Genomic DNA, 12,715 nt, shown 5'->3' with positions numbered 1-12,715 from the left:
GCATTTCAAGCACCCAGCCCTTGACATTTCAGGATGGAAAATTCCCAGCTTGTGCTGGTTCTGCCCTGCGCAATGTTTGTGCTGGTAATGCTTTTGTTTCCATAAATCCTATTAGCTGGAGGCAAGCCTATAATTAGCAGGGAAAGCCAGCACCTCTGAAACAATAATCAAAAATGACCTGGCTTTGCTCTGGCTTTGCTGCAAATTGCTTGAACATTGGGCTGAGCAGGGACAAATGGATTGATGAATGGCTCCGGGAGCTATTCCCACTATTTCTACTTGCAGAATGCATGTGCTTAGTAAGGTTATTAGCTCAGTTTGTGGTTCTCTCTGTGTTTATAAACTTGATTCACTCACATGTGAAAGCAGAGGCAGATCGAAGCTACAGGCTCTGATCCAGGTCAAGGGATTTGGCTGGGCTGTGCAGGATGGGTGCTGCTGACTCCCTTGGGGGAACTCAGGGGTCTGGGGTCCTGTGTCACAGGTGGAGCATCCTGGAATGGGCTGTCTGCTGGGATCATGATACCCAAAGCTCCTGGGGCAGGGAGGAAAGCCTGGGGGCACCTCACCAGGGAGGACACCTGACGCATGCACCCTCAGGCACCCACTGAGTCCTGCCACAGACCCACAGTTGTGAGCCTGGACATGACCTAAGAGCCCAACAGAGATTAAGCTGTGTCACTTACCTGCTGAGTGAGCTGGAGAAGGGAGTAAATCCTGTCAGCTCGTGCTGTCTTGAGGAGGTGGCTCTCTCTGTCTGATGCGTGTCCATGCCAGGGCTCCTTGGTGCACGCCTGGTGGCCCAGCACTAACCTCTTGGCCTTGCACAGCTGCGCTGCACCACAGATGTAGGAGCATCACAGGGAACCTTCACACAGAGATGCTTGTTTCGCAGCCTCTTGGCTTCCTGCAGCTAATCCCTTTCTGCCTGTCCCCAGGGCAGTAGCTTGACTTGACCCAGACTCTCCTGCCCATCCCACTGCTTGGTGCTGCCATGGGCTGGGAGATGTTGAGCAGGATGCTCAGCCCCACACCCGCTCCAGCTCTAACAGCTCTGATCCCTCTCCCTTCTCTGTCCCACCATCTGGGACAGGCTTTTGTCCCTCTGGTCACTGGGGTTTGCTACTGGTGCCAGGCTCCCAGTCCCCAGCAAACAGCAATGGGGTCACTGTGGGAGGGTATTTGCTGTATATACACAGACATGTATAGGAAAAAGGGGACAAGCAGCCTAATCCTGTCTGTGATCCACAGGTATTTCCAGCAGCTAAGAGTGCTGGAGGAGATTGGCTGGAATAAAGGGTCCTGTGCCACTGGGAGCTGCCGGAGGTTGCTCTGAATAGACAGAGCAGTGGGAAACAAGGCAGGGGGAAGAGGAAGAGGAGGATGTCAGCACTCAGTGCATTGCCTTTCCTGAAGCCTGTTCACCTGAGGTCCCCACGAGGCTCTGCCGGGGGCCAGCGCCGTCACACGCTGCCTGCCAGCGAGTTCCGCTGCCTCAGCCCCGAGGATGCTGTCAGTGTCTTTGAGATCGAGAGGGAAGGTAAGAAGGTGCCCAGGGCAGGTCATGCCTGGTGGCACCACTTGGAGATGACCCATCCCTTTCCTTCCCCAGTCCCTCGTGCTCCTTTTGTGCACAGTATGGTGGCAAACCCCACTGTGTGTATGGGATCCAGTGGCTGTGGCTTGTGGCCAGGCCACCCCAGACTCCCTAACGAGGTGAGGGAGCTGTGGTTAAGGAGCTGGAGAACCATGGCCCCACCTCACCCAGCCACTTGGGGTGGGGATGGTGGGAGGTGATGCCCTGGTCTGAATAGGACTAGGTGAGCGTGGAGCAGCTCTCTCAAAACAGCTCTCCAACAGGCAGAGGGCAGGATAGGAGAGGGGAAAGTAGAAGGTAGGACATCACACTCTGCCTTCTATTGCACAGGGGCACTTTGAGATGCTTCCCTGGCAACCTTCCCTCCATCCCAGTCACCTCAGCTTCCCTCACCCAGACTAACCCAGTCCATTCTCCCTAATCTCCAAGGGCAAGGACAGCTGGGGAGGTGCCAGGAGGGAGAGTTCAACTCATCACCCACTGCTGTAGCTTTGGAATTAGCAATGAGAGCAAGGAGCTGGTCACTGGGCCATGGGCACTGCTTCTGGAGCAGAGCTGCTCCCTGGAGCCCTACATGTCCCTTAGAACTCCTTTAGACCTAGCAGGCAGCAGGACACATGCCATCTCTTTACATCCTGCTTTCCCTCCCCTACATCAGTGGGGCTGAGTGTCCTTGGCCCCCCTCACTGTGCTCACTGCCATCCCACTTCAGCCTTTATATCCGTCTCTGGGGACTGTCCTCTCCACCTGGATGAGATCCGCCAGTTCCTGAACCTGTGCCCGGAGCTCTCCCTCGGCTGGTTTGAGGAAGGGAGACTCGTGGCATTCATCATCGGCTCCCTCTGGGACCAGGACAGGCTCAGCCAGGTACGACTCTGTTCTTCCCACCTTGTGTACTGGCAGAGCCTGGGGACCAGATGAAGCTCCCTGGAGCTATTCACCTTGTCTTCTCCCAGGACTAGCTGCTCTGGTGGAAATGAACTCTCATTAATTAATTCTAATGATTCTGTTAAAAAAATCTGCCAAGTAATTTCCCTCAACATTCATTTTAAAATTAAAAAGCCTCCAAAGATGATGGGGGGAGGTGGAGAGGGATGGCATGGGGAGCCTCCTCCCTTTGGGGTGGAGGTGAAGTGGGATGGCACCAGGATCCTCCTCCCTTTGGGGTGAAGTGGGATGGCACCAGGACCCTCTTCCCTTTGGGGTGGAGGTGAAGTGGGATGGCACCAGGATCCTCCTCCCTTTGGGGTGAAGTGGGATGGCACCAGGACCCTCTTCCCTTTGGGGTGGAGGTGAAGTGGGATGGCACCAGGATCCTCCTCCCTTTGGGGTGAAGTGGGATGGCACCAGGACCCTCTTCCCTTTGGGGTGGAGGTGAAGTGGGATGGCACCAGGATCCTCCTCCCTTTGGGGTGAAGTGGGATGGCACCAGGACCCTCTTCCCTTTGGGGTGGAGGTGAAGTGGGATGGCACCAGGATCCTCCTCCCTTTGGGGTGAAGTGGGATGGCATCAGGACCGTCCTCCCTTTAGGGTGGAAGTGGAATGGCATAAGGGCACTCTTCCCTTGGGGGTGGAGGTGAAGTAGGATGGCACCAGGACCCTCCTCCCTTGGAGGTGGAGGTAAAGTTGGATGGCATGGGGACCCTTCTCCCTTTGGGGTAAAGTGGGATGGCAGCAGGACCCTTCCTCCCTTTGGGGTGAAATGGGATGGCACCAGGACCCTCCTCCCTTTGGGGAGGCTGTGGACTCTGGTTCATCAGGCTGAGGAAGCAGACACAAGCCCGATGGGACCCCCCAGCCCCACTAACCCTCACTCCCCCCCCCGCCAGGCAGCAATGACCCTGCACAAGCCTCAGGGCACGGCTGTGCACATCCACGTGCTGGCAGTGCACCGCACCTTCCGGCAGCAGGGCAAGGGCTCCATCCTGATGTGGCGGTACCTGCAGTACCTGCGGTGTTTGCCCTTCGCCCGGCGCGCGCTGCTCATGTGCGAAGACTTCCTCGTGCCCTTCTACCAGAAGTGTGGTTTCGAGGCTCTGGGCCCCTGCGAGGTGGCAGTGGGGGACATGACCTTCATCGAGATGCAGCACTCTGTGCGGGGTCATGCCTTCATGCGCAGGAACAGCGGCTGCTGAGCTCCCTCCGCTCCGGCCCCGCTGGTGGGACTGGAGAGAGGTTCAGGGGATAGACTGCGACCCCTTTCCATCCCCACCACAGCTATCCATCTTCCCCAGCTGGCCCTGGCTACAGCTACTCTCTCTGCCACATCTGCCTTCCAGCCATATCAGCCTTGCCCCATCCCTTCCCTGCAGGGCTGGGGACAGAAATTCCCACCTGGTCCTGCTGCAAGTTCTGCTTTAGACTGGTTTCCCACTGCTCTGTCTGGTTGGGGCAGCCTCTGGTGGCTCCCAGAATAAAGGCACAAGACCCTTTATTCCAGTGCTGGGAAGCCTGGGTGGGCTGCAGGGTCATGAGCCCCTGGGATGGAAAGGCTTTACCCTAGGAGCAGCTGGGAGCTCTGCTGGTTTAAGGACACTTACACTCACCACATTTTGCTGAGACACCAAGCAGAGCACCTCTACATGCATCTGCCCCTACCTTGCACCCCTTTCCAGCACCACCGTGAGTGAAGCACACCATGGCCAAGCCCTCCCTGAGCAGCCAGAGGTCCCAGCAGCTGCTCTCCTGACCATAGTCATCTTCCCAGACCCCTTGGAGCACATTCCCAGCTCACAGCCATCCCCAGCTGCATGTTGCAGAGCCTCCCTGTGGGGCCAGTCCAAACCACTTGATCCTCCCTGTCCCAGACTCAAAACTAGCTCAGGACAAGACTTGTGAAAACACCTCATACTGTTGGGAAGCAGCAAATAAAGATGTGGTGGTGATTTTCTACACTGACCATGTGTGTCCCTACCCTGCTCTGACCATCGCATCGCCATGATGACTGGAGGGAGGGCACCAGCTGGCACGAGGGGACTCATCCAGCACCCCTTGGGGCACCTCAGCCTCAAGGGAGAAGGGGCAAACCCAGCCTCAGGTCATTCAGTGAAGGGTGGGATACAGGCAGGGGTGGCTCTGCCTTCAGGCAGGGTCAGGAGGGTCTGTGGGTCCAGGTGTTTGGCTTCTCCTTCTGCTTGAAACCCTCCAAACCCTGTCCCTTCCCAGGGAGGGGTTTGAGGGGCACATCAGGGCACCATCCCCAGGCACTGCCAGCTAGTCTTCCCTCCCTGCCACATCGAGCATCACCAAAACAAATAGAAGCCCCCGAAAGTGCAGCATCCCCACACCTAAGAAGGGAGAAGAGGCCTCATGCATCTTGTTAAATACAGGTAGAAATTTATTAAGGGAGGAAAAAAAACCCACAGCTTTTTAAAAAAGTATCAAAAAGAAACAAATGAGGTGTAGTATCTGTCTTTGGCTGGAGCAGCAACTGCAGGGACGGATCAGGGCTGAAAACTGGCCCAGGGTGGAGGGAGGGATGCAAGTACCACAGCTCCTGCGCTCACCTGGCAAGGGGTAGAGCAGGAGCCAAGCTCCCAGCCCTTGAAAACTCATCCCAGGGCATCCTAACTGTAAGATTCCCACCTCCCCCCATTTAAAAGCAATGAGGCCTCCAGCATCAAACCAACACATACCATGGGAGACACAGCCTGGCACCAGTCTGGGTCCAAACCAGCCCAGAGGGGTCACCCGGACCCCAGGAAGGACCTGCCTTCGTGCCAAGGCTGGTGGGAGGGAGGAGGAGATGCTGGGGAGAGTAGCCCAGGAAAAAAAAGCCTCAGGCAGGGAAGAGAGAAGGCAACTGCCTTGTCCTGCACTTCTCCATCTGACCACCACTGTTTGAGGCAGAGAGGGTTACCTGGGTCTCAGCTTTGAAAAAGGGAAAGGGGTAACAGCAGGGACTCAAGGCAGAAGATGGGAGCACCAAGGGCTTCTTGAGGGGTCTGTGGGCTTCAGGAGCAGCACACAAGCCTCCCAGGATGTTTTTCTCCATACCTACCTCCCACCATGGCACTACAAACATAATATGTGCCACTTCCCCCCTTCCAGAAAGAGAAATTCACTGAAATAAGGGGAAGAGAATTCCCCTGTCCTGAGTCCTGCCTCTCCATTCAGTGAGGAATCAGGTGGGGAGGCACTTCCTCAGGGAAAGGGGGACTGAAAAATACCTTTGAAGCTGAGCTCTGAACATCTCAGAGCCATGGCTGAGACCTCAGGGAACCCAAAGTGAGGACGCCCTGGGCCTGAAGAGCTGCGGATAAAAAGAAGTGCCCCTGCAAAAAGGGGGTTGTGTTCACAGTATGAGCTGCAGTGCCTGAAGCACCGAGGTGGGACAGGGCCCTGGGCAGGCAGAGGCACAGGCTGGAGACCTGGGCAGCTTCACCCCAGGGCTGGTAGTCCAGCCTGGCCACGGATACACCAAAATCCTGCTTCCCTCAGCCCTTTCTCCATACAGGAAGCAACTACAGTTGGTCCCCAAACCAGTTATGGCTTTTCAGCATCAGGAGGCAGCCCCAAAGGGGTGCAAGGCAGGGCTGGCTCAGTCACTGTACCCCCAGCATTCAGCAGGGGGGCCCCAAACCTGCAATCCCTGAGGATGAAGCCATGACCAGGGTCTGCCCCATCCCAGAGCAGCAACTGCCATGTCCCACAGGCTGGTGAGGACCCACCCCATGGAAAGCATCACCGCTGGCACCTCTCCCAGCCCCATCCCCACCAGCAGGGTCAGTGCAGGACCTGCTCCAGCTCATACTTCTCACAGAACTTGCTGGTGAAGGGCAGGCAGGTGAGATACTCCACCCAGCGCCAGTTCACAGGGTAGACATAGAGCCAGATCACCAGTGAGGCAAAGAGCCCCACAAAGACCAGCAAGGAGACGATGATCATGGCTCGCTTGCGGTACTTGTCCACCGTGCCGAAGGTGATGTAGGGCAGGAAGGCAAAGGAGAGGAGGAGGCCACTGAGGAAGCCAAAGAGGTGGGCAATGTTGTCGATCCAGGGCAAGAGGCCACAGATGAAGAGGAAAAGGACAATGCCAGAGAGGTTGAGGAAGGCTTTCCAGGGTTTCTCCAGCACTTGCCAGCTCTGGAAGAGCTCCACAAAGAGGCAGGCCAGCAACCCGAACTGGGACCCAGCAGGGCCCACCTGCAGGGATAGGGGAAGTCATAGTCAGACCTTGAACACATCACTCCAGACACATCCCCATGTCCCCAGGGACTATCTCTTCCTCCTGCAAAATGCTTTTGGCTTCTGCATCCCTGTGCAGAACCCTGTGCGGGGCTCAGGGGTGGGAGCCTTGGCATGGGAGGAAGGGGAGGGAAGTACACCAGTGCTGTTTTGGCAGAGCTGATACTTTCCATGACTCAGCAGCCAGGCAGCATCACCCCCTCCCAGATCATAACCCCCCCTGCCCCATCCTGATGTGTCCTGAGGGGGATTAAGGCTCTTGGTGTGATCTCATTTAAACCCTGACAGGGTTTGCTGCCAGCAGATTAGCCATCTGCCTGCCCGGGGACCCTGCACACACACCGACACGTGGCGACGTGTGACACACACAGCATGTGCAAACACCACACGTGGGGCAGGGACACCCCGTCCCCCTGCCACCAGGGTGTCAGTCTTCACCCCTCCCTGCAGCAAAACCTGCCAGGGGATGAGAGCTTTATGCTCCAGCCCCTTCCCTAGACCTCTGCCAGGATGGGGATGGGTGTCCCTGGGGAACTGGCTGGGTTTGAGGTGATGAGGACAGAGCCCCACCTCAACCCTCACCTCTGCCTTGTATGGTAGGAAGATGGCACTGGCCAGGTTGCCTGTGATGCCACTGAGGATGAAGATGATGGAGATGCGATGCCAGCCTGCCAACTTCTCCAGGTCCCGCAGCACTGTCATCTGGAAAGTCACTGACACCACGCAGTGGATGATGCTGGGGGAAGAGACACCCTGCATTAAGAGACACCTGCACAGCCATCCCACCTACTGCCCCAGGGCATGAGACATCTCACAAAACACCCTCCACGGATGGCACATGTTGCTGTAGTCTGGAAGTGTCCTCCCCTCTTCTCTCCCACTCCAACAAGGGTACCAGACCATCCCAATGGACAATGAGGTCCTCCCCAGTCTCCCCACCCCTGGGGGTGCAGGGGCCCCTGGCTCACCCAGCATGCAGGAACAGGGACAGCCACAGGCGGTAGAACTGGTCAGGGACCTCCGGGTTGAGGAAGGGCAGGAGCCCACAGACCTCGTCCAGGCAGTGCACCTGCAGAGGCAGAGGGTTGGGGGGTGACAAGGGCTTGGCCCTGACCTCAGAGCCACAGAGAGCAAAGGATGGGGCACAGGGATGCATGGCCAGTGATGCTGTGTGCCAGCTGTGGGGGGATCCTGTGGTGTGGAGCACCTGCATTGCACAGGTGCTGGAAAAACATCCAGCTGAGCATCCCCGGTGCCCCAGGACATGTTGAAGGGTTGTTTTCCTGCCCAGGACGTGCCTTTCCCAAAGACACCAGTGCTGCCCAGGTGAGGCTGCCTCAAGCCCTGTGCTTCCTCCTGCCCGACACCAGCAAGGTGGGCACAGCAGCCCATCTGACAGTTGGGAAAGTCCATGAATTTTACATCCCTCTTCTCTCAACCATCCCAACCACATCCCATTCCTGGTAGGATACTCAAAGTCCTTCAGCAGTAACACCATGCCCCGTGTCCCTTGCCATGCCCCAGACCCACTCACCTGTGAGCAGAGTGTTGCCTCTTCATGGAAGTAGCCATGCATGAACTCGCAGTACTCCCTCGTGGTGATCTCGCAGCTGGCAGAGGGCAGGCAGCAGGCTCACTCAGGGCAGGGCATGCTCCAGCTCCCCCAAACATCCCCCACTGCTCCCGGCAGCCAGTCCTGCTGCCACCGTGCTTCCCACCCTCCAAGGCTCCACAGCCTCCCTCCCTGCCCTGACACAGCTCTGGACACTGCTGGGACAACAGAAGGCAGGAGGGCAGAGGGGGAAGCCAGGCCAGGTGCCCCCATCACCATGACCCACCTGCCCTTGGTGCCGATGCAGCAGGGCCTGCCCTTGATCTCGCAGTCCAGGTGGGCAAAGCCTGTGTGGTTGGTTTTGGTCTCATAGGTGCAGATCTAGAAGCAGGAGGGAGTGGAGCCCTGGTCAGGATCCAGCCCCAGACTCTCCCTGCAGCCTCCTGCCCAATGCCACCAGCTCATGGCAGCACCAGGCTCTTACCGGCCACTTGGTGATGTCGTCTGGCCACACATGGGGAGGGTTGGATGCTGGTTCCTCACACGTCCTGGTGGGAGGAGGTGAGTGAGTTGGGTGGATGCCCTCAATACATCCCTTCCTGCACACTAGGAACCCCCTGAGGCACAGACAGCCCTGGGACCTGCCCCTTCCCCTGGCTTGGGAGGATCCTGCCCACCAGTGGGTGTCCTACAATACCATGCAGCAGCTCCTGCCACAGTTGAACCCTGTGGCACTCACACCTGTCAGACAACCCCCACCAACCTCCCTCGCAGCATTGCCCATCCCAGCAGAGTAGGGATCAGCACAAGACAACAGTGTCACACATTGCTGCTTGAGTTTAGGACAGACCCCACCTCAATTTCCCCACTGAATCCCTCTTCCTTATCACTCTCCTACAACGTGCAAGAGTCCCCCAGCCCCCTGGACAAGAAGTTTCAACGCATCCAAGCTGGAAAGGCAGCCCCCTCTGCCATGTCCCACACACAGTCAGGTGACAGTGTGGCCTCTGCCCAGCTCTCACCCCTACCTGGGGTCCTGGTGACACACAGCCCCTGATGTTCGCTTCTCACCCGAGCCCATGGCTGGTGCATTGGTGCTTGGCCACTTGATGAACGTGGCCAGCGTCTCCTGTGGGAGGATGGAGAGACTGAGGATGCGGCAGGAAATGCACTGCCCTGACCCTGCATGCATCCTGCCCTGGTGCAGTGCAGGGCAGAGGTGGTTTCCCCCTTTCCCAGGGATGCCCAGCACTTCCCAGTGTCCGTGGCAGTGGCACTCACTGAACAGTCCTGCTGCAGGTGTCGTTCTGGACGCAGCAGCCGGAGCCGCGCTCCCGGTCCCGCTCCCGCTGGATCAGCCGCTCCACCTGCTGATCTTTCCGGATGCAGGGGGAGAACTTGGCTCCCAGGTGGATCAGGTCGATCTGGGTGGGAGATACCAGTCTAGGGAATGCTCCATGGCCCTCCCCACATCTCCCCTCACTCCAGCTGCCCCTGGGGAGAGCTCAGCAGGGGCAGGGGCTCTCCACAGGCAACAGACACAGGTCTCTGTTACCCCAGTGGGGAGAAGGTGGGTGGGAAGGGGATGGGGTCACTTCTGATCATCCCACTGTGATGCCTCAGGTCCCACAGGGATATGGACACCAAGGGCCTGGGGCAGCAGGCTGGAATGAGGTGGTCAAGCTCCTGTCCCAGGGCAGGGAGGGCAGATGGCAGGCTGGGACCAGGGGCCAAAGGTCCACCACGGTTCTTACCGAGCTTGGCCCGATCCAGAAGTTTTCCTGCTGGATGTACTTGACGCTCTCATAGACACCCTTGTTCCTCAGCACCTGCCAGGAGAGGCCAGGACCAGCTCTCACTGAGAGGGTAGGTGGGTTGGGGGTGCACCCCTGTCTCCCTCCACTCATAAGGGGTTGAGCAGTCCCCTTCATCCAAGGGGAAAGGCTGCTGGGTCCCACCAGCAAGGTGGGAGGGAGAGCAGCTCTGCTGCCTGCACACATGCTGCTGCAACATGCTGCTGTCATTCCCCTGCCCTGGCTATTTCATGGAGTCACTCGAATAGCAGGAGCCCCCCAAGATGCTCCCAGCCCTTACAGGGACACTGGCAGACACAGTCCCCCCAGGGAAGATGGCTCTTAAACTTACTAACTCTGTCGTCACGTGCTGGGCGAAGCCGATGGGGGCGATGCCATAGGTGCCAATGACCAGCAAGGTGATGAGGATGTGGACAAATGTGATCCAGTATGTGAAATACGGCCTGTGGGGTCAGGACCCAAAATTTGAGCAGCTAAAGTATGGCTGGGCAAAGGGACACTGCAGTTCCCCAAGCACTGGTCCCCCAGCATCGAGGGGGACACACATCTGAGTTACGCTGGGAGAGCATTGTGCCCATCCCTGGTCGCTCTCACCGGTGGCTGTCGGTGATCTCCAGCTGTGACTGCACGATGCTGCTCAGGCTGCGGCGATATGTCCTGTTCAGCCACTTCCCCACCACCCCCAGCCCATAGTAGCGTTTCTTGCGGTCGAAGGCAAAGTGCTTCACTTTGGAAGTGATGCGCCTGCCGCGCCGCGGGGCTGGGCCGTCACCCGCGGAGGCTGAGGTGAGCCGGACGCCCTCCCGTCTGCAGAGAGAGGAGAAACCCATCACACCTGCTGAAAGGAACCAGCTGAGAAACACCCACAGCTTCAGCCCAGAGGATGCCCCAGGGTGAGGGCTGGGGGCACCTCCTGGCTGCATCCTCCTAGCAGCATGCTGGAAGTGCCCCATGTGCCACAGCAGGGATGGCTGGGGACACCATCCTGCCCCAGCAGGGCACCTGGGCAGCCTCAGGGGCAGCACTTGCTGAGAGCTGGTACTCACGGGGTGGGCTGCTCTACCTCGGGGGACACCCTGGCATCCTCCCCCACGTGGTGCACACGTGAGTATGAGGCTGATAGAGGTGGAGACTCAAAGACGTCGTCGGGCATGGAGTATGACTCATCGTGCATGTCCATCTGGAAGGAGAATGGATACATATGTTCTTGGATGTGTGTGATGGGTCACAGAAGCCTCTTCCTGAACCAAGCATCCCCCAGGTCAGGGGGAGGGGGTGATCTCCATTCACATCCCACTTAACTGCATGTCACAGGGTGTGAAATATGCTCACAATGGTGATATCATTCCCTCCATACTCAAGGAGCTTCACTGAGACTGGGGCACAGCAGCCTCTGCTCCTTGGGCAGGGTGAAGCACCAACCCCATGTGAGAGCCCTGCTCCATCTCCAGCCCCCTTGGCAGGGCCACTGGGACACCCCACAGGTCTGGAAGGCAGCATGAAATGCCACTTGCCTTACTGAAGAAGGATGAGTCCAGGGTATCAGCAGCATCCACCATGTCCTCGTCCATGAAACTGGGGTACACGAAGCTCCTCTTGTTGCTCCTCCGCTTGGGAGCCAGTGGCTCCAGGACAGAGCGTCCCTTTGGCAGGGGAAGCAAACGAGTGTAAGCAACTACAAGTCCCCCAGTTTTTGTAGAACTGAGGGTTTCTCACAGCTTCCCTCCCCAAAGCCAAGTGGCAAGGATTAAATACTAATCAGCCACTGTGTCCCCCTGTGTGGGAAAGGTCGGCAGCAGATGCTGCCCTTAGCTCCTCGGAGCCAGTGTTGCACCATGGCCATGTTAGCCAGCATGACAAGTGACCTCCAAATCAGTCTCACAGACCTGTCCCCAAGGCTTGCCTAGGACTCCTCAGGGGTGAGGAAGTTGCTGAAGAAGCTGTCTGACTCCTCAGCAGTGGAACCCAGAAGCTGCTTTTTTCTAAGGTGGCCCAATTTTCACCAAAACTTCTCTTTTTAAGTAGAGTTCAGGTTAAAACCCACCAATCTCCCTTTTAAACCCACCCTGGAGAGACAGTGGTCTCCATGTAAAGCAAAAAGCCAAGAATCAAGGGTGATGGGTGGGGCACAGAGCTGAAACTTGGCTCAGGGACAAGACAATCCCTGCCAGGCTCCCAGAACTCACACGCAGTAGGGCTGCAGCCGCCTTGAAGCTCATGTGGGCGACAGACTCCCTCTTCCTGCGCGGCAGGCGGCTGTAGCCGGAGCGGACGCTGTTGAAGGACGTCAAGGAGATGACACCAGGGGTGAGTGGGGGCAGCACGTGGTGGGGCGTGTGGGGACGGTCAGTCTCGTCGGGGTGGCGGAAGGGACGGCCCCGGGCCAGCGGGTCCACGATCTGCAGGAGGGAAGAGGTGTCGGCGCCGACAGAGCAAGGCTGAGAGCGTAACCCACCACCCTGAGCCCTACCTTGGGCATCTTGGCAGGCTTGGGTGACTCCGTGCCTTGGAAGGAAGGCACCTCCTGGCTGGGCAGCTCCATGTCGCGATAGGCAGGCTTCAGC

General features: G+C 57.9%; 2 protein-coding genes across 2 annotated transcripts in view; one reads left to right on the top strand and one right to left on the bottom strand.

The window, feature by feature from the left end:
- The first annotated feature begins 1,383 nt into the window (after positions 1 to 1,383).
- Positions 1,384 to 3,733, top strand: AANAT (aralkylamine N-acetyltransferase). The gene is made up of 3 exons (XM_009071032.1): positions 1,384 to 1,540; positions 2,310 to 2,464; positions 3,428 to 3,733. Exons 1-3 carry the CDS (start codon positions 1,384 to 1,386, stop codon positions 3,731 to 3,733), a joined length of 618 nt encoding a protein of 205 aa, XP_009069280.1.
- Positions 3,734 to 6,323: 2,590 nt separating this feature from the next.
- RHBDF2 (rhomboid 5 homolog 2 (Drosophila)) overlaps positions 6,324 to 12,715 on the bottom strand; it is a 7,127-nt gene continuing 735 nt past the window's right edge. The window contains 16 exon segments of the mRNA XM_009071031.1: positions 6,324 to 6,743; positions 7,368 to 7,521; positions 7,754 to 7,854; positions 8,320 to 8,395; positions 8,624 to 8,718; positions 8,822 to 8,885; positions 9,366 to 9,466; positions 9,619 to 9,638; positions 9,641 to 9,761; positions 10,092 to 10,166; positions 10,483 to 10,594; positions 10,746 to 10,958; positions 11,198 to 11,331; positions 11,666 to 11,794; positions 12,338 to 12,550; positions 12,622 to 12,715. The exon segment at positions 12,622 to 12,715 is cut by the window's right edge and continues 32 nt beyond it. Coding sequence (XP_009069279.1) covers positions 6,324 to 6,743; positions 7,368 to 7,521; positions 7,754 to 7,854; positions 8,320 to 8,395; positions 8,624 to 8,718; positions 8,822 to 8,885; positions 9,366 to 9,466; positions 9,619 to 9,638; positions 9,641 to 9,761; positions 10,092 to 10,166; positions 10,483 to 10,594; positions 10,746 to 10,958; positions 11,198 to 11,331; positions 11,666 to 11,794; positions 12,338 to 12,550; positions 12,622 to 12,715 — 2,122 coding nt within the window.

Source organism: Acanthisitta chloris, unplaced genomic scaffold (assembly GCF_000695815.1).
Source record: "Acanthisitta chloris isolate BGI_N310 unplaced genomic scaffold, ASM69581v1 scaffold21503, whole genome shotgun sequence".
In the NCBI taxonomy this organism is placed as follows: domain Eukaryota; kingdom Metazoa; phylum Chordata; class Aves; order Passeriformes; family Acanthisittidae; genus Acanthisitta; species Acanthisitta chloris.
Note: the sequence above shows the minus strand (reverse complement) of the source record. Positions and strands in the feature narration are given on the sequence as shown.